We start from the raw sequence: 26,232 nt of genomic DNA on the forward strand, positions 1-26,232 counted from the left end.
CGTAAACATCGCTCATCACCGTCCATTCCTACCGCTAATTGCGTGCCCACAGCTGAACCACAAGCGCAGCTGAATGGAGATAACTGATTGCGACATTAAAAAGTGTCAAAGTTTAGCGATCATAGTCTACATGATAATAAGATGTCAACAAGCAGCCACATACAGTAGCCCTAGTAGTTCTACTCCACTCCACTAGAACTATTTACTGCACGTAGACTAGGGCTATGCCTAGCAGATTGAGAAGTGGATGTCATGAAAGTGAACAAACGATAGCCTATTAGAAAGGCAAACAAAAGTTAAAGTTGCCTACAATGTAGCCTACAATGAAGAAAACTGATGCTCTGAATACTGAATCAGCTGTCTCTGAAAGTTTCTATAGCCTAATTGATGCATTTAACCGGAATTTGGATTTAAGTTTTTCACCGCAAAACAGACGTGCGCTGTTTTCATATATGGTGGAGCACCTAATCGCTATTAGCACTTCTCCTCCCCTGTGTTTGCGTGATAGCCTACTCCCACTTTTCCCTCACCCTCCCATAAATTCATCAATACATATGAAAATATGTTCCATGGTAGCATGTTCAAATGTATCATGAAAATTGTTCTTATATCTTTAGTTGGATATTGGATGTGAGAAGAAAAAAATGGATGTTCCATAACAGTGCATTTATATTAGTAGTCTGTGAAATGAATGTCCCACACTGTAGTTGGCAAAAATGCTGATGTGGTACATTAAAAAATTTAGCTAAAAATGTGGAGAATGCAATGCAATCAAGCATTTTGGACGATATATTTGCACAAGCTGGCAGAATAGGCAACATGCCGATGTGAGTTATTTGGAGACTGTTTTGCGAGACAGAGACTGAGTTTGCTGCTGATATTCTGGGGATAGGCTACAACATAGCCAATGTAGGACTTCAGCCTTTTAATATATTTGCTGCATTGGATCAGTCTTTCTAGAACAGGCAAGAGCTTTCTAGCCTCACGTCAGCAGCGCTGCATCACCCATATACATTAAAACAACCAGCGGATGGTGGGCGGGTGCGGTTTTGAAAATTGGTCAAAAAACGTTGGTGCTGATGGATGGCGGATGGATGATAAGTTTTGCTATGCCGTTATGGTTGAAATAATAGCCCATCAGCGCATCTCTAGTGTGTGTGTGCCTCTCTCTCGTTCAGAGGGGAGGGGGAGGCCGATCAAGCATGGATTCTAAACTCTGTGGTGGATAGGATCTACAATTAGGTGTTAATTAATATTACTACGCTAGGTCGAAGTACTGCCAAGTGCTATTGCGCCACACATTGTAGTTCTCCTGTTTATTCGCTTGGGAAATTGCCACGTTTCATGTTGTTTGACCGTAGACATTGTAATCAACTACTCGTGTAACTGTATTTAAATCGGGAAAATGTGGATGTTTTTGATTACTTCTACGTCTGGCTACGTCTGAGCCCGCTAGCATAGCAACATGCTAACACATTCACGCTGCGCACCAGAGCGTTTTGAGTGCACATACCGACACGGGAGAGGTATGACTCAACTCGTGAAAGTTAAGGTAAGAACATATATTACTACTGACATTGGGTGGCGTGTTCCTTTAGCATGTTCTATTAAAGAAAAGATAGAAATGAAATCGGAATCGGCTAAAATCGGCAGGTGAAACTCTATGAAAAATCAGAAATCGGAACCGGCCCAAAAATTGCAATCGGTGCATCTCTAGTATGGACTTTATGCTACAGGAAGAAACGGAGGGAAACAGGTAGACTGACAGAGGGTACAAACACAGGATGTATAATGTTCCATCACAACTATTGGTTGAACATGCACAGTGGTGTCATGTAAGGACCCTGTTCATAGCACTTGTCTTGACATTTTGAGTCTGTTAGGAGGCACAAAGGTACAGTTTAGTACATGCCCTCATAGCACAGCTTGTATGCACTTTGGCTGCTTTAGCTGGTAGCTGGCTAACTCACATCAGACAGCAATGATTTTTTCACGATTTGTCCTACCAACAGTATTCTGTGAACATGCTCAATTGAGCTCGGTGTTAAAATTGGCTGGATTTCTTCTTTTAACATAAAATGTACATATTCTAGTTCAATGGACTTCTTGTCAAATTTAGTTCCTTACAGTCTGTCTATTCTATGTGGACTTAGAAATGGGAAACAAATAGGCTCGGACTGAACCATAAGTGGTTTGTCAATTTTACTGGGGAGAATGGTCCAATGGTAGCATCCCTTTACCCGTACACTACCATCACAGACATATAAAATGTGGGCCTTCACCTCCCACTGTTGAAAGACACCTTAACCATGCCATTTCTAACTCTACAATTCCATTTGATCCCCGCCCATCAAACACAGATAAGCCAATGGCAGTCCAGTAGCTCCGTACAGGCAGACACACTCCGACAACTTCAGTTCACGGCTCCATAAAAATGCATTGGGAGTCGTGATTTTTCTCAGGTTTTATGGGATTTATAATGATAAAGTGAGTTGAAAAGGACAACCAAATGACATGTGCGGGACTAATGCAACACCAATACACAGAATAATGGCTTTCAATCTGCTTTCTGTTAAAATGTGTAATAAAGGCTTCTGTTTCTGTTTATTTGCAGTACCATGTTCCTTACAGTACATGACATGACCCAGTGTGCCTGTTACATGCATGCAAGTCTATCTAGCACAGCTAATATTAATATCAGTGAATCACACTCGCCTCCCATCTAAGTTTGTCACTTGTCATTTTTATACATGTGTCTCCATGTCACACTGGAGTCTTTTGACAGATTCTTAATGAAATCAGATCCGTGGCTCTTTAAAAGAGCCTCTTGGGCTGTAACTTTTACAGACAATGTAATTAGGCCTGTCGCGATATTCAATAAATCAATTAATCGCATGATAATTAAAATTAGCTCGATAATTTTTCTGGCCGTGATAAATGCCATTTGCTTGTTTGTTTTCCTCGTCTCTCTCTCTCCCTCTCTCGGGTCCTTAGAGTAACGATGAGTGAACCCTCATGTCAGTCACTTGTCAGTCGCATGGTGTGTGGGACTACTTGCGTATCCTACCACAGAGTGCAGCTAAAAAGCCGCATGAGAAGTATACCGGTAGGCACTAGGCAGAGAGAAAGCTAGTTGCGAGTTCCAATAGGCTACGCCTAATAAAGACAAAAAAGATGGAATTGTTTCTAAGCCAAACGCGACAGCTGCAGTGTGGGAGCATTTCGGATTTAAACCGAATGCCCGTGGTGAACCACTGAACGCGTGCGAGTCGGTGTGTCGCATTTGTTGGAAAACAGTCGCAATTAAAAGCGGCAACACAACAAACATGCATATGCATCTAAAACACAATCATCCGCTGCAGTTTTCCCAGTTGGGGAAAAAAACACAACAAGTGGGCCGTCTTCCTCTTCCCGAGGAAAATTCTCAGAACGACAATATTATCGCTTATCGCAATAATTTCTGAGACAATTTATCGTCCAGCAAAATTTGTTATCGTGACAGGCCTAAATGTAATATAGTCAGTTAAAGTTAGTAAATGTCAGAGAAATAACATCCAAAAAATCTTGAACATATAAACATTAAATCATTGGGACCCCTGAAACATGAACACACACATGAACACACACATTAAAACACACACATAAACACAAATATGTTCACGCACGCACGCATGCACAAACACACCCGCACGGATGCACAAACACACCCACATGCACGCACACACACAAACACACACACACATAAACACACACACACACACACACACACACACACACACACACACAGACAAACGCATAAAAACACACACATGCAGGCAAGCAGGCACACGCACACTAGGGCTGGACGATAAAACAATAACATATTGCGATAGACATGTAATCAATATCAATAAAAAATATATTTGATAGAACGTTCGATAAAAGCAACACACACCTCCTGCCTTAGGTTGATGCATAAATAAATAGGCTAAATAATAATTTCATATCTCTTGCATTGTAGAGCTACGTGCAACTCTACCAGAGTATAGAAGTAGGCCTACCTTAACACAGACTCTCCTTGAGTCCTTGTCCCGTGCACACTCTCACTCACACATTTTTGTGAAGAGAATATGCAGGACTGAGCAGCGGTCATATTTTGTACTGGTTTGCGGTACATCTAGTTTGTATGACGTGACTTTCTACCTGCGTGCAATTATTCAGTGCTGCGCCGTGTGAGAAGGGGAGTGGCTACAGCGGCTAAAGCCAATAAAGCTTCTTTTAACAATATCTATTGGGGTCAGATGACGTCTGTGTTGTGCACCTGTGGTTACTCACGGTAATTGGGTCACATGGTGTTAGTGGCGGCAAGAATCATAATATCACCTGCTCACTTGAGTTTTGTGAATGAACAGAGAGGGTGTGATGGGGGAAGCCTTACTTTTTGCTGACTGCATTTGATATATTAAGCTGTTGAATGGAATTATTGCTGTTGTGGACTACATGAAACTTGTGGATTTTACTTCTGGATTTATTGACGTTTATGAATTGATAGACATTGAACTGTGTTGGATATTATCAAGATGCCGATTTTACTACAATAAAGGAACTTAACTTTCTTGGAAGCTATACTGGAAATTATTGGACAGCGCGTCGGGCAAGTTAGTCTCCCCTACTTAGCCTCTCGGCGACCAAAGCTTTGAGTCGCCCACAATATCTTTTGCATTTCTTATTCAAACAATGTCAAAGATGGCACTGCACTCACTTGTATCTTAGGAAGACACCTAGCGGGCTGTATTTTGCACACTGACGTAAAACACGATTTCCACCCGCGCAAAGTTTAATTCGGTATTTTGCACAATTATTTTTTAAACAATGCGCCCAGGGGTGTGGCAATTAACAACCTAGGGAATGGCCTGGCGCATTGTCTAAAAATCGCTATTGTACACCTGGTCAGAAGTCAATGGTGAGTTGTTTATGTTATTTTAAGAGAGCATTGTCAACAGTCATATTGGCAGGTGCACCCACCATCCTTCTATCATTCATGAACGCACAGCGCACATCCATGCCAAACATTACAAATTGCACAATTACAATGGGAAACATAATTAGAATAAAGATATTACTAAATATCTGTACATCTCATGATCTGTACATCTCATGATGAGTAGTTATTCACCATCATTTGCAAATTGGTAATGACGGTTAAAAGTGATTAGGGGAGAGGCGAGACATGTATGGAGCACAGCTGAAGATGCACTGTCACAAGATATAAGCAACTCCTCTGCAGGATAAATGTTGTTTTGTTTAGTCATTTGAGCAATATTAGGGTAAGTGTTGCTTTTTCCAGCCTATGTTTTCGATGGTAACCCATTGTCAGTCAATAGTGAAAGTAACTGCATATAACTGTCTTGTCGTTGACTGACACCTTGGTGAAGTTAGTTTCACTTTGCCAATGAGTTCAAATAATAGACGAGTGCAAATGTGTGAAGGCTATGCTAGCTTTTAGTAAAGCATGGTTTAGTGGAATGACTACTCCCATACGGTCTCGCAAGCAGCCTCCTTCAAATGCGCCGTTGAATGCCAAAATACCGATGCATTTATTTGACATATCGCGCTTTGCGCCGTTAAAGGGAATGACAGATGTCATTCTCATTGGTTTAAATTAGGGATGTCCGATATTGGCTTTTTTGCCGATATCCGATATGCCGATATTGTCCAACTCTCAAATTTCGATTCCGATATCAGCCGATACCGATGTCGATATGTGGGTTATTTTTCCTCAAAACTAATTTAGGTAACATCATTTATCTCCTGTTGTGGAATTAACACAACATGCTTAATGTTATTGTGATGCCCCACTGGATGCATTCTTGAATGCAACAAGGCTTTCCAAATGTTAACATTGTCTGTGCAAAATAAGAAAAATACTTCAACTTAATTTAGGGAAAAAGTGCCATGTTTATTTTTTATTTTTTAATTGTCTCAAACAACAGTTTGGATTACACTCTCCCTGAGATAATCTTGACAATGCCCACAACAAATAGGGCAAATTTGACTTTTTCACAAATGATAAAACATTGTACCTGAACAACTATGTGCAACATAGCAGAATGTAAAGCCAACTAAAATAACAGGCATAGTGTATGACAGGCTACCCTTTTTCTGTGTTAAATCAGCCTGCATTTGTAGGATGCTTCATGAACTGTTTCTTTAACTAAAACTCAATCACCTTAATTGAATGAATGCACAAATATGAGTCAATTACAATGTGGCAAGCAACTATACTGCACAATTTTGAAAACATTTGTTTGAGCTACAAAAAATACTTCAGGCTTGAGGTGAAGTACATAACGGGCCATACCCACAATCAGGCTTGGAATTTCACCATTTTAGGGGCAAGGCCACTTGGCCTTCAGTTGGGCATATTTGGTGGGGGGCACAAAGGCCACATGTCAGGGCACCAAGGCCAAAGTTAACTATACAGTAGTAGGCTATAAAAATGATCAAAGTTGTATTCATTGCAGTAGACCTGCATCACTGTATACAAAAACATAAAACATGACATATTACATATAACTGTAAATCATCTGATCATCTAATATTTTCAGATATCTAGGCTATATTTAACATTTATTTTATATTTGGCCTGTTATGAAATCATGTATTGAACAATTTAAGCACAGCTCAGCTTTAAGAAACTCAAATAGCCTAGATGTATGCTTAGCATTTTGTGATCATTAAGGCTACTTTCACAAACTCTTACAGTCAGCTGTCCTCTGATTTACCGATATCTAGGCGACATTTGTAATATTTGTTTTGTATTTGGCCCGTTATGAAATGTGGAACAATTTAAACACAGTGTAAAACTTAATCCCAAATTTGGAGACATCCATGTATGTTGAAATTTACTGCAAATTCAAAACGGGATTAGTCTGGAACGGCTAACTGTAGCCTACAGGGGACTGATTTACACCTTTCTGTTCGGTAAGGTCTGCTGTTTATTCTGATATATGGTTTGTCATGTTAAACGAAGGGTTCTGAAGTATTCCACCGAGATGAATGGGTAGGGAGATGGACGCAAAACCTTCAGTAGAATTTATGATTGAATGATATTATTTACTTTTCTCGCGAACCGTTCACCACAGCAATTAGCGGCTAACATCGTTTAAAAGTTGAGAAAAAGCTCTTTCATGTGATACTTGTGATGTCTGTGTGATAAGTAGGCTACTTCGCGAGTAGTTCAACTGAGAAGAATGGGTTAATTTGGACGCACTTTCTTGCGCTGTCACTTTCTCCACTGCGTAATTTGGCCATAGGCTAAATATATATCGCTATTAGTAGGATGCAAAGCAGAACATTTAAAGAAGGGGGCACCAAGGCCACCGTGGCCTGTAAACCTCTGATTTTCAAAGGGGCGTCACGGCCAACTCAAGGGGCTACGACGGCCATGGCCAATTCCAAACCACAGACATAATGTTGAAACAGAGCGAGCAAGTTCGTTACTGCAGCCATCCACGCTTGTTTGTATGCTTCAAGACGCAGCTTGATGAGGTCATCATCTGTGCGCCGGTAAACGCTTCAGGAGCGCATAGCACTATTTGGGTGTAACGCAAGCATTATTTTATCGGTTTTAAGGCAAAAAAAATCCGATAACGATATTAACAGATAATACATTTTTATGCTAATATCGGGCCGATAATATCGATGGGCCGATATTATCGGACATCTCTAGTTTAAATGATGTTACGCCCCAAACACACCCATATGACTGATTAAAAAACCTAGGAACACCTTGTTGCGCCATGCGCTCGACGTTTGATAACAAAACCCCTCCCAATGTGGACTGGACATCCTACTAAATTTGAATAAGCTTTTGACGAGTGACGATGCACTTTACAATGTCATGATAGGGCCCAGCAAGATTGAAATCAGTCAGATGAACGGTTTGAGACATATGCAAATAACAAACACACAAACACACACACACAGACGTTCCTTTCATTAATAGATAGATTATGATATTATGCATGATCAACCTAATAAACCTTTTTGTCAGTTACCATGGGCTCTTCTTAGTTACCTTAACAGGGTTTAGATTGGTGCTCATAATGATCTTATGGAGGGGGCCAGCTAGTTTTGGGGGTAACTTGGGCTCCTTCTCTAAACCTTGTGGTTTGGTGTAATAATCCAGTCTTGCACGAGAAAAGAAGTTATTGATGACAGTGACACAGTCATGTTGTCCTACAAGGGATGACAGAACAAAAATAAAGAAAGTGAGGAGTAAGAGATGTTCAACAGCTAGATTATTTGTTGTTACGTCTCGGAGAGTATTACGTATATTCAAAGAGTTTTACACATTTTAAAAATGAGCTAGAAATAGCAACAGAATTATGGAGTAAAACTTGTTCCACTTCAAACTGAATCTGAACATTTTCAACCGAACTGCTGAGTTGAGCAACTAGTGCAGTGCCCGTTCAAACATGGAAAACCCGTAGCCCAATTACATGGCCACAGGTAGATCAAAATGACATAAGCCTAACAGCTGTTTAGAATTAAGGCTATGTTTAATGTTAAGCTTATTGAATAACTTCCTGATACTGAAGGTAAACCATTTTGTGGAATGATGCATCATCGTTTGAGAAATTTGCAACAATGTAACTCAATCTCTGATAGTCTATAAGTGACATCACGCTGTCTGCCACTCGTTGTCTGTAGCTGATCAACATGACATTCTAAAGCAGGGGTCTTCAACCTTTTTGAGAGAGACACTGAGCACGGACCCCTGCCAAAAATGTATTCATCACTACTCAAATTCTGATTTGAACACAACTTGTGCGGTTCTCTAAACACATGCCATTGTTCACACTTTAGTTGAGGGGCCACAAACATGATGAACTCATGAGTAATAAACCTGACATTCATGTAATCATGATGATCATGCTTAAGAAATCATAAATCATAATGATGGACCCACCGTACCTAATGCTTTAGTTGATGTGTTGTTCATGCATGAGGTCATTAATGAGAGACTATAAAGTCATGTAAATTCCTGATGATACATAAGATATAAATGCATGAAGTAAGGCATAAATCATGAATTAATTCATGCATGAATTCATGATAATTAATGTACCCTTATCGTAAAGTGTTACCCATAATATTTTGAAATTGAACTCATTTGCTCGGATTGGTAATTATCCTCACTGAAAATGTCCCTCTTTGTACTTTGCACAGTTGAACAGACGTGAAAAATATTTACTGTATTTAACTACTCCAACATCCCAATCACTACAATACACACCGTCAGAGACTTTCTAATGAGACACAGCACTCAAAGAATCCACCATAGAAATGCATGGGGTTAGTTTGTATGGCAGAGGTCTCTACACATATCCCACCCCTTCTTGTATGCCTCCACATTCACTTGAATAGGAAAATAGCTTTCTGATAACTGTCCAGTTTGGGTCGCCGAGTGGGGGACTTGTCTAAAAGGACAGCGTCATCTGTGGCAGAAAAAGAGGAGGTTAGGGACACCGTTTTGGAGATCTCCAAAAAGATTTACTGTCTACTGTTGCACTTCCTCAATTACCAGATGTTGTGTCTCAGTAGACTGAAATTTAATTTCCCAGCCTGAAACTGTAAGAACTGAATGTGGAAGTGTGTGGAGTGAATTTTTCAGTGAGGATAATTTAATCAGAGCAAATGAGTTCAATTTAAAAATATTATATTCAATTTCAAGTTGACTGGAATTCAGTTCCAAATAAATTAATTCAATTTCAAAATAAAGTATTCAAATTTGTTTTTTCAATACAATTGCTCAAATTCAGCAATTCAAATGAATATTTTGTATTTTCAGATTCAGTTTGAAGTGGAGCAAATTTTATTTCACACAGAAGAAGAAGAAGAAATAATCACTATGACATAAAACACAAAAACACTCTGTATCTTCTGCTGCTGTCCTGCAAGCCAAACAGTGCAGTTCCTTGTGAAGGCCCTGGGATTTTGTTCCCTTTCTGGCCAAAAATGGCTTTTTAGAAAGTAAAGGTTGCTGCCCCTTGTCCTTAACTGATGAAAGTCCTCTTATTTACATCTACCTAAAGATCAAGTGATCAATTCAACTTCCATACCAACAAAAGCAGCCATTTGCGCTGCTGTCCTCCCCACAGAATTCACCACATCCGTCTCAGCCCCAGCATCCAGCATCATCCAGGTGATATCGGTTTTACCTGCATTAAAGCATGAGTCATAAATAGTTAATTAAAGCATACTATGGCAGAGTTGTACATGGTTATTATGCAGGCTATAGTTTCAGATAAGAATTTAGATAGTCATTTATGAGAATGATGCACACACACAGGCAATCATCAAATATTGAACTACAGATATCTGGTAATTTGTACACTTAACTGATACCACTCTAGTCATTTATGAAATCTGTAAGGAAAACAAAACTTGTAGGCTGCTAGTTTCAGAACCATATCCGGGCTATAGAGTGTGAGCACACTTTTTCAGAAGTGGTAAAGCGAGCGTTCCTACCGATATTATCATGTTTATAGCTAATGCTAATTTGCCCCTAGAAGGGCTTTTATGAGTGTATGGTGTCCCTGTCAAGGTTGCCAAGTCGTGGACACCTCAACAGGCACAGGCAAGGAGGCATCGGGCAGGGCAGGGGGGTTTGGGGGCTTAGTTGATTGGTTGTCACCGGGATGCAGAGTTAGAGTTCAGTAAGGTGACAGCCGCAGGAAAGAAGCTTCCTCTGAACCTGCTGGTTCGGGTGCGGAGAGACCTGTAACGCCTCCCTGAGGGTAGTGGGGAGAACAGTCTGTGGTTGGGGTGAGAACAGTCTTTGATGATGCTGCACGCCTTACACATTAACAAATTAACATTACGAATTAACAAAGCAGCGTTTATTTTATGACACATGCTATAATTAAGGGGAGTAGGCTACAGCAGCCCCTCCTCCAGTGGCACGGCTCTGACAAACTCTCATGTGTGCAGGGGAGATGTGTAGTAGGCTAATGATAATTAATTTTACTGTAAGGTAATTAGTGTTGCACGGTGTATCGATACTAGAAAGATATCATGTTGCCTTCTCGCAAAAAACGATACCATTTTACAACGTTTTTAGAATCGATACTTTATTAAAATAATAACGTTCTGTGTCTGTGTGGACTGCTCCCACTCTCCAGGCTCCTTGTACGCATCTAGGCAAATGGGCGTGTCAAGCAGGCAGCTCTGAGCGAGTGAGTGTGCAGCCAACGTCAACATAGTTCTTTCCGACAGTCCTCGGCTTGTGGATAAAACAAAAGGTGAAGTGAATCTCGGATAGTGAAGGCAAGCCATCAGGTACACAGAGGCCCGATTGTCATTCAAAAGCAGTAGGCTACGCATAGAACTTGGCTAAGCAACTCGCAGACCCAACACCCAATATCCCAAAATGTTTAAAGAGTTCAAAAAACAACAGGTTAACAAATAGGCAATAGAAAACACCACTACATGATTAGTGCCAAGTTAATCTCTTCAGTTTTAGTCTAGCCTAACTGAAACGAGTATGGTTTTCTGGGATAAAGCGAACGTTCCTTCATCAATGAATTTTAACGAGACATAACGACTGATCAGTGTGCTAACGTGATGAAAGCGCAATGTTTACGCTAGTATAACATTACCATAACTTGCAAACGATCTGTTTAATATTCGGTTTGTAGGCTACTACTGGTAATGTTTGTCATGGAGGTCTGCTCATTTCTTTTCCAGATATTTTAGGATTTCGCCGTGGTATCGTTTCAGTATCGAGCATCGAGATATTTATGGCAGGTATCGTATCGAAGTCATAATTTTAGTATCATGACAACACTAAAGGTAATAACCTCAGATCTCAAAAGCCCTCAAAAACAAAATATCATTAAAATGTGTGTTGGAAGATCACATGGAAGATCTAACGTTCAGTTTCAGTGAGCAAATAGCCATGTTGAGAGAAACTACAGGAGCGTTCAAATTTGGCAGACAGGAGAGAAATTGCGCATAACAGGGCTTGTCGCTGTTATGTGGTAGCCTAGAAGCTTGAAGCTACAATCTTGCATAGCTTGGCTACGCTAAGTATAGAAATAAAATATACCGTAATATTTCAGTCAATCTTCTTATGCTAAAAAGGCACAGGCGTTCCTGTAGATGGTAATACATTTTTGCCAAATAAATTTAAAAAAGGTGTTGAAATCATCAATGTCTTCACTCTTGCTGTATCAAAATCTCAACTTTCCTCAGAGATGGTCTCAATGATGTGCTTAAAGTCAAGTGAAATTCTTTCAGTTTGTGCATGATTACATGATATAAGCTTAACTATTTCTAATACTGTAGCCTAAATGGTGGATTATTCTGCTATATATCATATGCTGAAGTATAATATGATTAGAAGAAAAAAATTATAACAAGAACCAAACAGAACCGAAAATCGTGACCCTAAAACCATGATACGAACCGAACCATGGGTTTTGTGAACTGTGCCACCCTACCACGTGCTCGATTCAATACGTGCTCAGTTTAGTTTGCAGTGGCAATGTGTGTGCTACTTTTAGCTTGTATACAATCACTATATGTGCTATGTAACCGCAAAATACGGATTTATGAAAGTTACCTCAAATGCAGTGCACGCTAATGCAGTGGAATAGGCATAGTTTACACAGAATGCCGGGTAGATTTGTCGACTAACGCCAAGCGAATAAAATAGCCTACCTTGTGTAATGGACATTATAGAACATAGCCTACATAGTGCTTCTAATGATCAAGAGGGATTTATTTGTCATATAGCCTACACAGTTAGGCTATATAATAGCCTAGCGTCTTTAAATTGCATATAATCTGTTGCCATTCACTGTATGGCTGTCAAATGAATAAATGTAGGCTACTTCTCGAAAACAAAGTAGCATGGCCATAATCACGTGAAACGAGCACAACGAATCAGGGAAGGGAACATGGGCTTGTACATCATCTCTTTTCAGATGGTTCCGCAACACACTACAGACACACAGTCCACATTCGTCCGATACGGCTACGGAGCAAAATGAGTTCGGGGTCTCCAGCAGATCCAAATTGCTCCACTTAGGATATGCTGATCCGATGGTCTAATGTGGAAGGTAGGGCAAATCATAACGAAAGTGCGTCGGATACATTTGTATCCAACAGAGTGTAGATGGCTTCTAAAGTTGTGAGATTTGCATATGAAGGAGGTGACAATGGGATTTTGGGAGGTATGTCCATTTTACCCACAAACTACTGTTATTGAACTATGCCAAGGTAAACTCGGTTTTAAATTCTATCACCCCTTTAACTCACTGAATGCCAAGCTGTTTTCGGGAGCTTTGTCCTAGAGTGCCAGCAATCTAGACCATTGTTGATGATTTTTGTACAGCCACAGCATATTCTGTGTTATAGCTATGAACACATACAATGGCTCAATTAAAAGGTGAGACTTTAAGCTCTCGGTGGGTCATCAAAATCGCTGTATTTTTCTAGAAATGGAGATACAACGTCTTTCATGAAATATGAAGTCTTGCCTGTTACTTACTTGTGTAAACTTTCCGGGAAGTGATCAGCGAGACCTGGCGAGACTGCCACCTAGTGATAGACCCACGAAAATGGCATGGTTTTGACCTGACGTGCATGCGTCACTGATTCGACCCAAAGCGGCAACCGAGTTATGATAAAATGTCCAGATTGTGAGTTTTCATGAGTTTTCAATCGTCATATATTTCATTTCCATTCACCACAGAGTTCCCAAAATCACATATAAGGTGTGTTAGAGTGTCTAGCAGGGCTTGAAAACAAAATTATTTTTCAAACGTTCCGTTCCGAACGGTTCAGGTAGGCCTATGTTTAACGTTTTCGTTCTTGCATGCGTTCCGCCACCAACATATCAGTCCTGAACCGGTTCGGAACGCAAAATATCATCGTTCTTAAAGTTCCGGCAGTGTTTGGCGGGCCTATCAAGTCTATTTTTGTGGACTTTACCTTAGAATAGACATACTCATTATTTCCCCTTGATTTAGCCTATACCGTAGCTATGCCCAAAAATAATAAATTCAATTCAATTTTCAATTTATTGTGCTTATAGAGCGCCAAAACATAACACATGTATCATGGCGCTTTACAGAATGTAGGCAATCAGAGAAAGAAGGAAAGAATCACAGGCGGCATCCAAAAACATTCAGATGGGCTATCCATCCCATAGCCTACAGACTTACTGTAGGCCTAACCTATGCCTATAAATAATTTCTTATAAAAATATTTCTGGATACGTGCTAAACTCCTTACCTGGTTGTAGCCTAAGTTTTATCCATATGGAGATCTTCAAAGGCTTGCGCTATAATTCCAACCCTGTTTATAAACGAACATGTCTGTTGCTGACAAGGCCTATCTCAAATTTCCCGTTTAACTCTTCTACATACAATAGGCTATAATTGCGCAAACATTTTAAATCCCGACTTTAAAACGACAAGGCGTGGACAGGCAAAATAGGCTATTACGCATAGGCTACAAACAATTTCCAAATCAGTTTCAGTAGCCTACGCTACGAGCTGGCCTAAGATCCGAAGTGGCAGACGGATAGGTTAGGCTACATTACAACAGCAAGACAAAATATACACATTTGGACCAAAGGTCCATTTATTCGTTTTTTTTTTTTCAAACTGGAGAAATCAAATTATTAGGCTGTTATATAGAGAACGAAAAAAAAACGTTATTAACCGGTTTTGTGGATTTCAGAATAACGTTTCTGTTCCGGAACAGTTGAAGACCATTTTGTTTTCGTTTCCGTTTCCGCTCCTCGTAAAATTCCGTAAAATTCCTTTCGTTTTCGGTTTTCGTTCCTTGAACCGGTTCGGAGCCCTGGTGTCTAGTTTCGTAATTTAAAAAAAAGCTAAAAACGTAATATTACGTTTTTGGCACTCAATGAGTTAAAAGGCAACTTTTCCAGTAAGTCATGCTTCGTCTCTAATAGTAATTATATTTGGTAAAAGGTAGAAAAGAAGGTTGCCACTCTCCTTGATACTAAAGAGATAAAAACAAAGGATACTGTCTTGTGGCTCTATTTTAACGATCTGAAACGCAAGTATCAAACGCAAAGCGCAAGTAGCTTTGTGGGCGGATCTTGGGCGCTGTTGCTATTTTACCGGCGGGATAAATGACTGTTGCGCCCGACGCAAATCTAAAATGGGGTGGTATGAAGTAGCTACATTAGTCATGGTATGTAGTAATGGTAGTCATAGGGCCCTATCATGACATTCTAAAGTGCATCGTCACTCGTCAAAAGTCTATTCAAATTTAGTAGGATGTCCAGTTCACATTGGGAGGGGTTTCGCTATCAAAAGTGGAGCACATGGCGTAACAAGGTGTTCCTAGGTCTTTTAATCAGTCATATGGGTGTGTTTGGGGCGTAACATCATTTTAAACCAATGAGAATGACATCTGTCATTCCCTTTAACGGCGCAACGCGCGATATGTGAAATAAATGCATAGGTATTTTGGCATTCAACGGCGCATTTGAAGGAGGCTGCTTGCGAGACCGTATGGAATAGTCATTCTTAAACCATGCTTTACTAAAACCTAGCATAGCCTTCACGCATTTGCACTCGTCTATTTGAACTCATTGGCAAAGTGAAACTTGCCGCTGGTGTGCCGCTGGTGTGCGTTCATGAATGATAGAAGGATGGTGCGTGCACCTACCAATATGACTGTTGACATGCGCTCTTAAAATAGCATATGAACAACTCGCCATTGACTTCTGACCAGGTTTAGGTGGTGTATGATTGCGATTTTTAGACAATGCGCTAGTCCCCTCCCTAGGTTGTTAATTGCCACACCCCTGGGCGCAATGCTTAAAAAATAAATGTGCAAAATACCGAATTCAACTTTGCGCGGGTGAATAACGAACTTTACGCCATGCGCTGGTGACCCAAAATACAGCCCATAGTGTGGTTTGGGCATAATGTGCAATAAACCAATCAGAGTGTCATCTCACATTCCCTTTAACAACAGGCGTGCTTGTTCCATACCGGATTGCTATTATAATGGCAAATTTGCCAGGCGCAGCCAGGAGTGGTTCACAGCACTATAATGACTGTCCAGTTGGGAACAGTGTGCTATTGATTTTTCTTCTTGACAAAATGTAATACAGAAATGTCACAAAGACATACTTTCCGATGTTTTGGGATCACTCTCACTGAATCATGAGGTTATGAATGCATGGTGATATTTTTGCAATGTAATCTAACATTACCTCACTATAGACGATGCAGCTCTTCTGTCAGATAAGCTCTCCTCTCCCGTGCTGCTTCTGGGACATTTGGGTTAAATGGCATCGGCATCCAGTTCAACATCACGTCTCCTTAAGTCCTCTAATATTTCCTAATTTATGTCATTAACACAGCCATGATTCATGGAAATTTATACGCTAGATTTATGCCTGTTTTTTTTACATTTTAATGGACACCACAATGATTTCCCTCTTGTGGTAATATTTTTCCTTGTAATTATGTATGGTTTGCAGAAATGTGAACTACTGCGTCTGTATAGATGAGAAGAGCAAAATGTGCGTTGTGAAGCACACGCTACATTATGGCCAAGCAAGCGCGCCTGCAGGTGTAGCCTACTCCGGCCGCACCTTACCATCAGACAACTCAACAACGAGAAACTATTTCCTCTGTGTGTATTCACACCAAGTTGACCTAGCTTTCCAACTCTGCACAGTATCCCATTAACTGCATGACAGTAGGCTATTTACAATAATCTGTAAAGTAGAGTTTGTAAACACGTTATCATCAACTTAATGCACGCACAACTTTTGTTTGAGCAGGAGAGAGAATAACAATGCACGGACGCAGCAACTACAGTATTTTACAATCTATGGTTGCTGGTTATCAGCACATAATAAGCTGATTTAAGCCAATTCACTAACTCAAGACTTCAAGGCCATCATGGATATAAAATGTTTTTTTTGAAAACAAGAAAGGATGGAGGGAACAAAGCAAAGCTAGGAGTTATTTCAGATGGGCAACAACAAGGTAGGCAAAATTGTGGTGCTTGTCAAAACCTTAGCACTGCTGGAATAATGCTTAGGCTGATGTTAAAGCGCATACAATGTTTAAAGCCATACACAACTAGGTAACTTTAGCCTTTATAGGGATGCACTGCAAAAACTGCTTATCTAACAAAATCTAACCAAGTGTTATTAATCTTATATCAAGATAAAAAAAAAAAACTAGTTGGTATTGTTTTCAGTATAAAGAGACTTACCCAGCGCTTTCTTGTGAAATCATTTGACTTAATTTAAAACAAAATTGACTTATTTTAAGACATCTCATCTTGAAAACAAGCAAATTTGTCTGCCAGTGCGTTAAGCAAACTTGTCCTAAAAACAAGCAAATTTGTCTTGATAAGACTCCTTAAAATAAGTTAAAGTCTTCTTAAATTAAGTCAAAATGATCTTTTGAGAGGGCGCTAGGTAAGTCTTTTCATACTAAAAACAAGACCAAATAGATTTTTTAATCTTAATATAAGATCAATAACACTTGGCTAGAATTATTTTTTTGCAGTGTGTATAAAGTTGTCCAAATGAATAGGTCGTAATTAGGCATTGTTGCTGTAAAGATAATGCATGTAGACTATAAAGGCTAGTTTTTAGGTGACCAATGCACGAACAAAACCGGGAAACGGACAAATATTATCAAGGCTTTGAATGTTTCCGTGTGTGCATGGGGATGCCTGTAGATCGGTGTGCATAGCATTAATTCCTGCAGGCCTGTGGCCATGCATGCACCCTTAAAATAGCATCTGAATTTGCGCCACTGACTTTAGACCAGGATGTTCCTGGTCTGTGGCGGAATTGTTTTCTGAAACTGCAAAATTTCGATTTGCGCCAAAACACACCCCTTCTTTTCGCTGAACCGCCCCCGTGGGTGCAATTGCATTCCCTAATTTACGGACGTGTACCTGTGGAGGGAAAATTCCAATATGCGCTGAATGATAAATTGGGAAAGACAAAAACATAGGAAATCGTATTGTTTTTTGGCTTGAAGGCATCGTGATAACTTTATAGTATCGATACACCGTGCAACACTACACAGACGTATGCAAGACATGGGTTTCTGAGGTCACATTCATTGAGTCAAGCCACTCTTGAACAAGAGACAGCGTCAGAAGCGCCTCGCCTGGGCTAAAGACAAAAAGGACTGGACTGCTGCTGAGTGGTCCAAAGTTATGTTCTCTGATGAAAGTAAATTTTGCATTTCCTTTGGAAATCAAGGTCCCAGAGTCTGGAGGAAGAGAGGAGAGGCACAGAATCAACGTTGCTTGAAGTCCAGTGTAAAGTTTCCACAGTCAGTGATGGTTTGGGGTGCCTTGTCATATGCTGGTGTTGGTCCACTGTGTTTTCTGAGGTCCAAGGTAAACGCAGCTGTCTACTAGGAAGTTTTAGAGCACTTCATGCTTCCTGCTGCTGACCAACTTTATGGAGATGCAGATTTCATTTTCCAACAGGACTTGGCACCTGCACACAGTGCCAAAGCTACCAGTACCTGGTTTAAGGACCATGGTATCCCTGTTCTTAATTGGCCAGCAAACTCGCCTGACCTTAACCCCATAGAAAATCTATGGGGTATTGTGACGAGGAAGATGCGATACGCCAGACCCAACAATGCAGAAGAGCTAAAGGCCACTATCTGAGCAACCTGGGCTCTCATAACACCTGAGCAGTGCCACAGACTGATCGACTCCATGCCACGCCGCATTGCTGCAGCAATTCAGGCAAAAGGAGCCCCAACTAAGTATTGAGTGCTGTACATGCTCATACTTCTCAGTTGGCCAACATTTCTAAAAAAACTTTTTTTTATTGGTCTTAAGTAATATTCTAATTTTATGAGATACTGAATTTGGGATTTTCATTAGTTGTGAGTTATAATAATCCAAATTAAAATAAATAAATATTTGAAATATATCAGTCTGTGTGTAATGAATGAATATAATATACAAGTTTCACTTTTTGAATGGAATTACTGACATAAATAGCTGCAAGCAGCTATGTGGGGGCCAAGCAGAGAGTTCAGCAGTCCAGATTTGCCATGCAACTCAATGCCGTGGCATCAGGCATATAGCATTAAGCAGTCACAGCAAGTTCCATGCCAAACAACCCAAGATTGGCTGAGTTACAAGGTCAAGTTTCACATCAAAACATAACTGATTTTGTGTGGCTGAACCAGGGATGAGTGTCGCCACCCCCTCACTCAGCCAACCCACCGCCGCAACTGCTAATTCCAGCGCCCCCTAGGGGTCAAAGGTCACCAATTTGTTTGAGCGTCCTCCGGATGGGGTAAGTAGTATATCTACTAAGTTTGGTTACGATACATGAAAGGTTTGCGGAGATATGAGCTCACTTCCTGTTTGGCGGCTTCGCCGCAAATTTCGATTGGCTGCTATAGGCGAACGGTTTTAGTTCCGAAGATAAAAATCGATAACTTTTGTGCAGCTTGGTCTGAAGATGTTATGTGCTAAGTTTCGTGAAAATTGGACAAACTATGTGAGGCGTGAAACTTTTTAAAGGTTTTTGACAAAATCCAAAATGGCGGAAAATCCATCATGGCGGAAAATGACGTCATAGGGTGCGTTGAACTCGGCTTGGTCCAAGGATTCCAACGATACCTCATTTTTGACAATCGTGTCAACGGGTCAGAAGTTAGGTGCGTGAACGCAAATCCAAATTTGGCCTGTTGGTGGCGCTAGAGCGCTGGAGGTGCCGACATGAAACTTGGTGAAATGAATCACTGGACTGTCCCCAATAAGTATGCCAAATTTCAAAACTTTTCACCAGACGGTTCTATGGGCTGCCATAGACTTCCATGGTGGAATAATAATAAATATAGCTGCAAGCAGCAATGTGGGGGCCAAGCAGTTGAGCAGGAGTTGCATTGGCAACCCAATGTTGCTACATTATACACACACCAAATTAACCCCCCCCTGTCCCACACACACCCATATACACAGATAAACTTCTTCCCCCACACACCCCAATAACCCCCCACACATATGCATACCTCAAACATCACCAAACTTATTGTGCGTAGTCAGGTTGTAGTCACAAGTCCACATACCAAGTTTGGTGTCGATACAAGAAAGTGTTGATAATTGTAGCACCCCTAGTGGTCAAAGCTCACTAAATATATTGTGCGTCTTCAGGATGTGTTCCCGAGTCCATGTACCAAGTTTGGTGTCGATACGATAAAGTTTTTCTAATTATAGCGCCCCTAGTGGTCAAAGGTCACTAAATGTATTGTCCTTATTCAGGATGTGGTCCAGAGTCCAGGTACCAAGTTTGGTGTCGATACGAGAAAGTGTTGCAAATTATAGCACCCCTAGTGGTCAAACGTTGCTAAAATTATTGTATGTCCTCAGGATGTGGTCCCGAGTCAATGAGCCAAGTTTGGTTTCGATACGTGAAAGCATTGCTGAAATATGAGCCCAATTCCTGTGATTATAGCGCCACATAGTGGTCAAAATTGACCACATTTCTTGAGTGTCCTCCTGATTGGGTCCTGAGCCCATATACCTAGTTTGGTTTTGATACGTGAAAGCATTGGTGAGATATCACTTCACTTCCTGTTTGGCGGCTTTGCCGCCAAACTTGATTGGTCGTGACGGGCGACGGGCTTTGAATATGGTTCTAAAAAGCAATTCATTTGTGAGTCATGTTCTGAAGATAATCTGCGTCAAGTTTCGTGAAAATCGGACAAACTTTGCCAACTTTGATGCCTTTTAAGTGTTTTTGATGACATCCAATATGGCGGTTGGATCAATTACGTTGATGTCACATGTTGGCATGTGTCGGCCTAAGGACCTGTCAAGGTATTAATAGATATCACTAATATGTTTTAATTCCAAACACATGACCCGTTACAGGTTAAAATGTAATTTTGCTAATTATAGCGCCACCTATAGGTCAAAAGTCATCAAATATATTGAGCCTCCTCCTAATTGGGTCCTGAGACTATGTACTGAGATTGGTGTTGATACGCGAAAGCCTTGCTGAGATATCACTTCACTTCCTGTTTGGCGGCTTCGCAGCCAAACTTGATTGGTCGTGACGGGCGACGGGTTTTGAATATGGCTCCTAAAAGCAATGCATTTATGAGTCATAGTCTGAAGATCATCTGCGTCAAGTTTCGTGAAAATCTGACAAACTTTGTGATCTTTGATGCCTTTTAAGTGTTTTTGATGAAATACAATATGGCGGAAGATCCAACATGGCGGAAATTGACGTCATGGGGTGCGTTGAGTTCGGCCTCATCCAAGACTTCCAAAGATGTTACGATATTCAAAATCGGGCATACGGTTCAAAAGTTAATTGCATGGATGCAATGTCAACTTTGACCCATTGGTGGCGCTAGACTGTCTGGTTCAGGCATAAAACTTGCTCAAATTCATTTTTATACTGTCCCGAATCAACGTGCCAAATTTCACAACTTTTTACTGTACGGTTCTATGGGCTGCCATAGACTCCAATGACAGCGGAAAGAGTGTGTAAATATAGCTGCAAGCAGCAATGTGGGGGCCAAGCAAATAAGCAGAAGTTGGGATTGGACTGGACTAGACTAAGGTAGACTAGACAAGGCTGGACTGGACTGGACTGGACTGGATTGCATTGGATTGAATTGGACTGGATTAGATTGGATTGGATTGGATTGGATTGGATTGGGCTGGACTGGACTGCATTGGATTGGATTGGACTGGATTGGATTGGATTGGATTGGATTGGACTGGACTGGACTGAATTGGGATTGCTGAGATATGAGACTACTTCATGTGATTGTTGATTGGATTGGATTGAATTGGACTGGATTGGATTGTACTGGACTGGATTGGATTGGATTGGATTGGATTGGACTGGATTGGACTGGATTGGATTTGATTGGAATGGATTGGGATTGCTGAGATATGAGCCTACTCCATGTGATTGTTGATTGGATTGGATTGAATTGGACTGAATTCGATTGGATTGGGATTGGACTGGACTGAATTGGACAGGACTGGACTGGACTGAATTGGATTGGGATTGCTGAGAAATGAGCCTACTTCAAGTGATTGTTGATTGGATTGGATTGAATTGGACTGGATTGCATTGGATTGGATTGGGATTGGACTGGACTGGATTGGATTGGACTGGACTGTATTGGGATTGGGATTGCAGAGATATGAGCCTGCTTCATGTGGTTGTTGATCAGATTGGATTTAATTGGACTGGACTGGATTGGATTGGATTTGATTGGACTGGATTGGGATTGCTGAGATATGAGAATACTTCATGTGATTGTTGATTGGATTGGATGGAATTGGACTGGATTGGAATGGATTGGATTGGATTTGACTGGATTGGATTTGATTGGACTGGATTGGGATTGCTGAGATATGAGCTTACTTCATGTGATTGTTGATTGGATTGGATTGGATTGAACTGGATTGGATTGGATTGGGATGGACTGGATTGGATTGGATTGGAATTGGACTGGACTGAATTGGACAGGACTGGATTGGATTGGAATGGACTGGATTGGATTGGGATTGCTGAGATATGAGCCTACTTCAAGTGATTGTTGATTGGACTGGATTATGGTTATGGTTATGGTTATGGTTATGGATTTAGCAGACGCCTTTGTCCAAAGCGACATATAAATACAAAACAACATAATAATATTTAAAAATGAACAGGGAACAGATTAAAATCTAGGTCAAATATAGTAAGGAGAATAATTAGATTGGGATTGCTGAGATATGAGCCTACTTCATGTAATTGTTGATTGGATTGGATTGAATTGGACTGGATTTGATTGGGATTGGGTCTTGAGTCCATGTACAAAGTTTGGTTTCAATCCATGAAAGCGTTAGTAAGATATGAGCCTAATTCATGTCATTATAGCACCCCTAGTGGTCAAAAGTCAGCAAATGTATTGTGCGTCGTCAGGTTGTGACCACGAGTTCACGTACCAGGTTTGAGGTTGATACGAGAAAGTATTGCTAATTATAGCGCCCCTAGTGGTCAAAGTACACCAAATGTTTTGTGTGTCCTCAGGATGGGGTCCCAAGTCTATGAACCAAGTTTGGTTTTGATATGTGAAAGCGTTGCTGAGATAGGAGCTAACTTCCTGTAACTCTAGCGCCCCCCTAGTGGTCGAAGGTCACCAAATTGATTGTGTGTCCTCAGGGAGGGGTTCCAAGTCCATATACCAAGTTTGGTTTTGATATGTGAAAGTATTGCTGAAATATGAGCCTATTTCCTGTGATTATAGCGCCCCCATAGTGGTCAAAAGTCGCCAAATTTATTGAGCCTTCTCCTAATTGAGTCCTGAGCCCATGTTTGGTTTTGATACGTGACAGCTTGGCGGAGATAACAGTTCACATCCTGATTGGAGTCTTCGCCGCCGATTTCGATTGGTCGTCACGGCTGACTTATTTTGAATAAAGGTCCAAAAAGCAATGCGTTTGTGAGGCATAGTCTGAAGATCATCTGTGCCAAGTTTCATGAAAAATGGATGAAATTTGTGACCTGTGAAAACTTTTAAGTGTGATGAAATCCAATATGGCGGTCCAATCAATTATGTTAATGTCAAAAGTTGATATTTGTCAGCCTAAAGACCTCCCAAAGTATTAACAGAGATCACTAATATGTTTTAATTTCAAACACATCACCCCATAGAGGCTAAAACGTAGTTTTGTTCATTATAGCGCCACCTGTTGGTCAAAAGTCATGAAATTTGTTGAGCCTCCTCCTAGTTGGGGCCTGAGCCCATGTACTGAGTTTGGTTTTGATATGTGAAAGCCTTGCCGAGATCTGAGTTCACTTCCTGTTTGGCGGCTTCGACGGCAATTTTGATTGGTCGTAACTGGTGACCAGTTTAGAGTATGGGTGTCAAAGGCAATGCAATTATGAGACATGGTCTGAAGATCATCTGTGTCAAGTTTCGTGAAAATTGGATGAAGTTTGTGACCTGTGAAAACTTTTAAGTGTTTTTGATGAAATCCAATATGGCGGTCCAATCAATTATGTTAATGTCAAAAGTTGATATGTGACAGCCTAAGGACCTCCCAAAGTATTAATAGAGATCACTAATATGTTTTAATTTCAAACACATCACCCCATAGAGGCCAAAACTTACTTTTGTTAATTATAGCGCCACCTGTAGGTCAAAAGTCATGACATTTATTGAGCCTCCTCCTATTTGGGTCCTGAGCCCATGTAGTGAGTTTGGTTTTGATATGTGAAAGCCTTGCCGAGATTTGAGTTCACTTCCTGTTTGGCGGCTTTGCCGCCAATTTTGATTGGTCGTGACTGGCGACCAGTTTTGAGTATGGGTGTCAAAGGCAATGTAGTTATGAGACATGGTCTGAAGATCATCTGTGTCAAGTTTCGTGAAAATTGGATGAAGTTTGTGACCTATGAAAACGTTTAAGCGTTTTTGATGAAATCCAATATGGCGGAGGTCCAGTATGGCGGAAAGTAACGTAATAGGAGTCTTTGAACTCAGGTCCGTCAAGGGGTTCCAATTATATATCGATGTTCAAAATTGGACATACGGTTCAAAAGTTAAGTGCATGGATGCAACGCCAACTTTGACCCATTGGTGGCGCTAGACTGCCTGGGGTTCAGACTTGAAAATTTGTGAAATGGAAAATGGGAATGTATGGAATGAATGTGCCAAATTTCACAACTTTTTACTGTACGGTTCTATGGGCTGCCATAGACTTGCAGAGGAGAGGAATTATAATAATAGTAATAAATATAGCTGCAAGCAGCAATGTGGGGGCCAAGCAGTTGAGCAGGAGTTGCACTGGCAACCCAATGTTGCTACATTATACACACACCCAATTAACCCCCCATCCCACACACAGAAATATACACAGATAAACCTCCTCTCGCACACACTCCAATAGTCCCACACACATACGCATGCCTCAAACATCACAAAATGTATTATGCTTCCTCAGGTTGTAGTCACAAGTCCACATACCAAGTTTGGTGTCAACACGAGAAAGTGTTGATAATTATAGTGACTAGTGGTCAAATGTCACTAAATATATTGAGCGTCTTCAGGATGTGTTCCCGAGTCCATGTACCAAGTTTGGTGTTGATACGAGAAAGTTTTGCTAATTATAGCGCCCCTAGTGGTCAAAGGTCATTAAATGTATTGTCCTTTTTCAGGATGTGGTCCCGATTCCAGGTACCAAGTTTGGTGTCGAAACGAGAAAGTGTTGCAAATTATAGCACCCCTAGTGGTCAAAGGTCGCTAAAATTATTGTATGTCCTCAGGATGTGGTCCCGAGTCAATGAGCCAAGTTTGGTTTCGATACGTGAAAGCATTGCAGAAATATGAGCCCACTTCCTGTGATTATAGCGCCACATAGTGGTCAAAATTTACCACATTTCTTGAGTGTCCTCCTGATTGAGTCCTGAACCTATATACCTAGTTTGGTTTTGATATGTGAAAGCATTGCTGAGATATCACTTCACTTCCTGTTTGGCGGCTTCGCCGCCAAACTTGATTGGTTGTCACGGGCAACCGGTTTTGAATATGTCTCCAAAAAGCAATGCGTTTATGAGTCATGGTCTGACGATCATCTGCGTCAAGTTTCGTGAAAATCGGAGAAACTTTGTGACCTTTGATGCCTTTTAAGTGTTTTTGATGACATCCAATATGGCAGTTGGATCATTTATGTTGACGTCACATGTTGGCATGTGGCGGCCTAAGGACCTCTCAAAGTATTAACAGATATCACTAATATGCTTTAATTCCAAACACATGACCCGTTACAGGCTAAAACGTAATTTTGGTAATTATAGCGCCACCTATAGGTCAAAAGTCACCAAATTTATTGAGCCTCCTCCTAATTGGGTCCTGAGACCCTATACTGAGTTTGGTGTTGATACGCGAAAGCCTTGCTGAGATCACTTCACTTCCTGTTTGGCGGCTTCACCGCCAAACTTGATTGGTTGTGACGGGCGACGGGTTTTGAATATGGCTCCTAAAAGCAATGCATTTATGAGTCATGGTCTGAAGATCATCTGCGTCAAGTTTCGTGAAAATCGGACAAACTTTGCGAACTTTGATGCCTTTTAGGTGTTTTTGATTAAATCCAATATGGCAGCCTGATCAATTACGTTTACCCCATAAATTGACATCTGCGTTGAGTTCGGTCTCATCCAAGGATTCCAAATATACC

The 26,232-nt window shown here is 40.8% G+C and overlaps 1 protein-coding gene across 1 annotated transcript in view; it reads right to left on the bottom strand.

Moving 5' to 3' along the window:
• The window catches only part of ankmy2a (ankyrin repeat and MYND domain containing 2a), a 203,303-nt gene that overhangs the window by 59,523 nt on the left and 117,548 nt on the right, over window positions 1-26,232 (bottom strand). The window contains exons 4-5 of the mRNA XM_076281231.1: window positions 10,107-10,205; window positions 8,060-8,220 (exon numbers count right to left, since the gene is read on the bottom strand). Of these exons, the coding sequence (XP_076137346.1) occupies window positions 8,060-8,220; window positions 10,107-10,205 (260 nt within the window). The remainder of the gene's footprint in view (window positions 1-8,059; window positions 8,221-10,106; window positions 10,206-26,232) is intronic.

This window comes from Alosa pseudoharengus, unplaced genomic scaffold (assembly GCF_046254945.1).
Source record: "Alosa pseudoharengus isolate Yale_2024_CS ecotype anadromous, Long Island Sound unplaced genomic scaffold, YU_APseudo_1.1 YU_APseudo_1.1_scf_12, whole genome shotgun sequence".
In the NCBI taxonomy this organism is placed as follows: Eukaryota; Metazoa; Chordata; class Actinopteri; order Clupeiformes; family Clupeidae; genus Alosa; species Alosa pseudoharengus.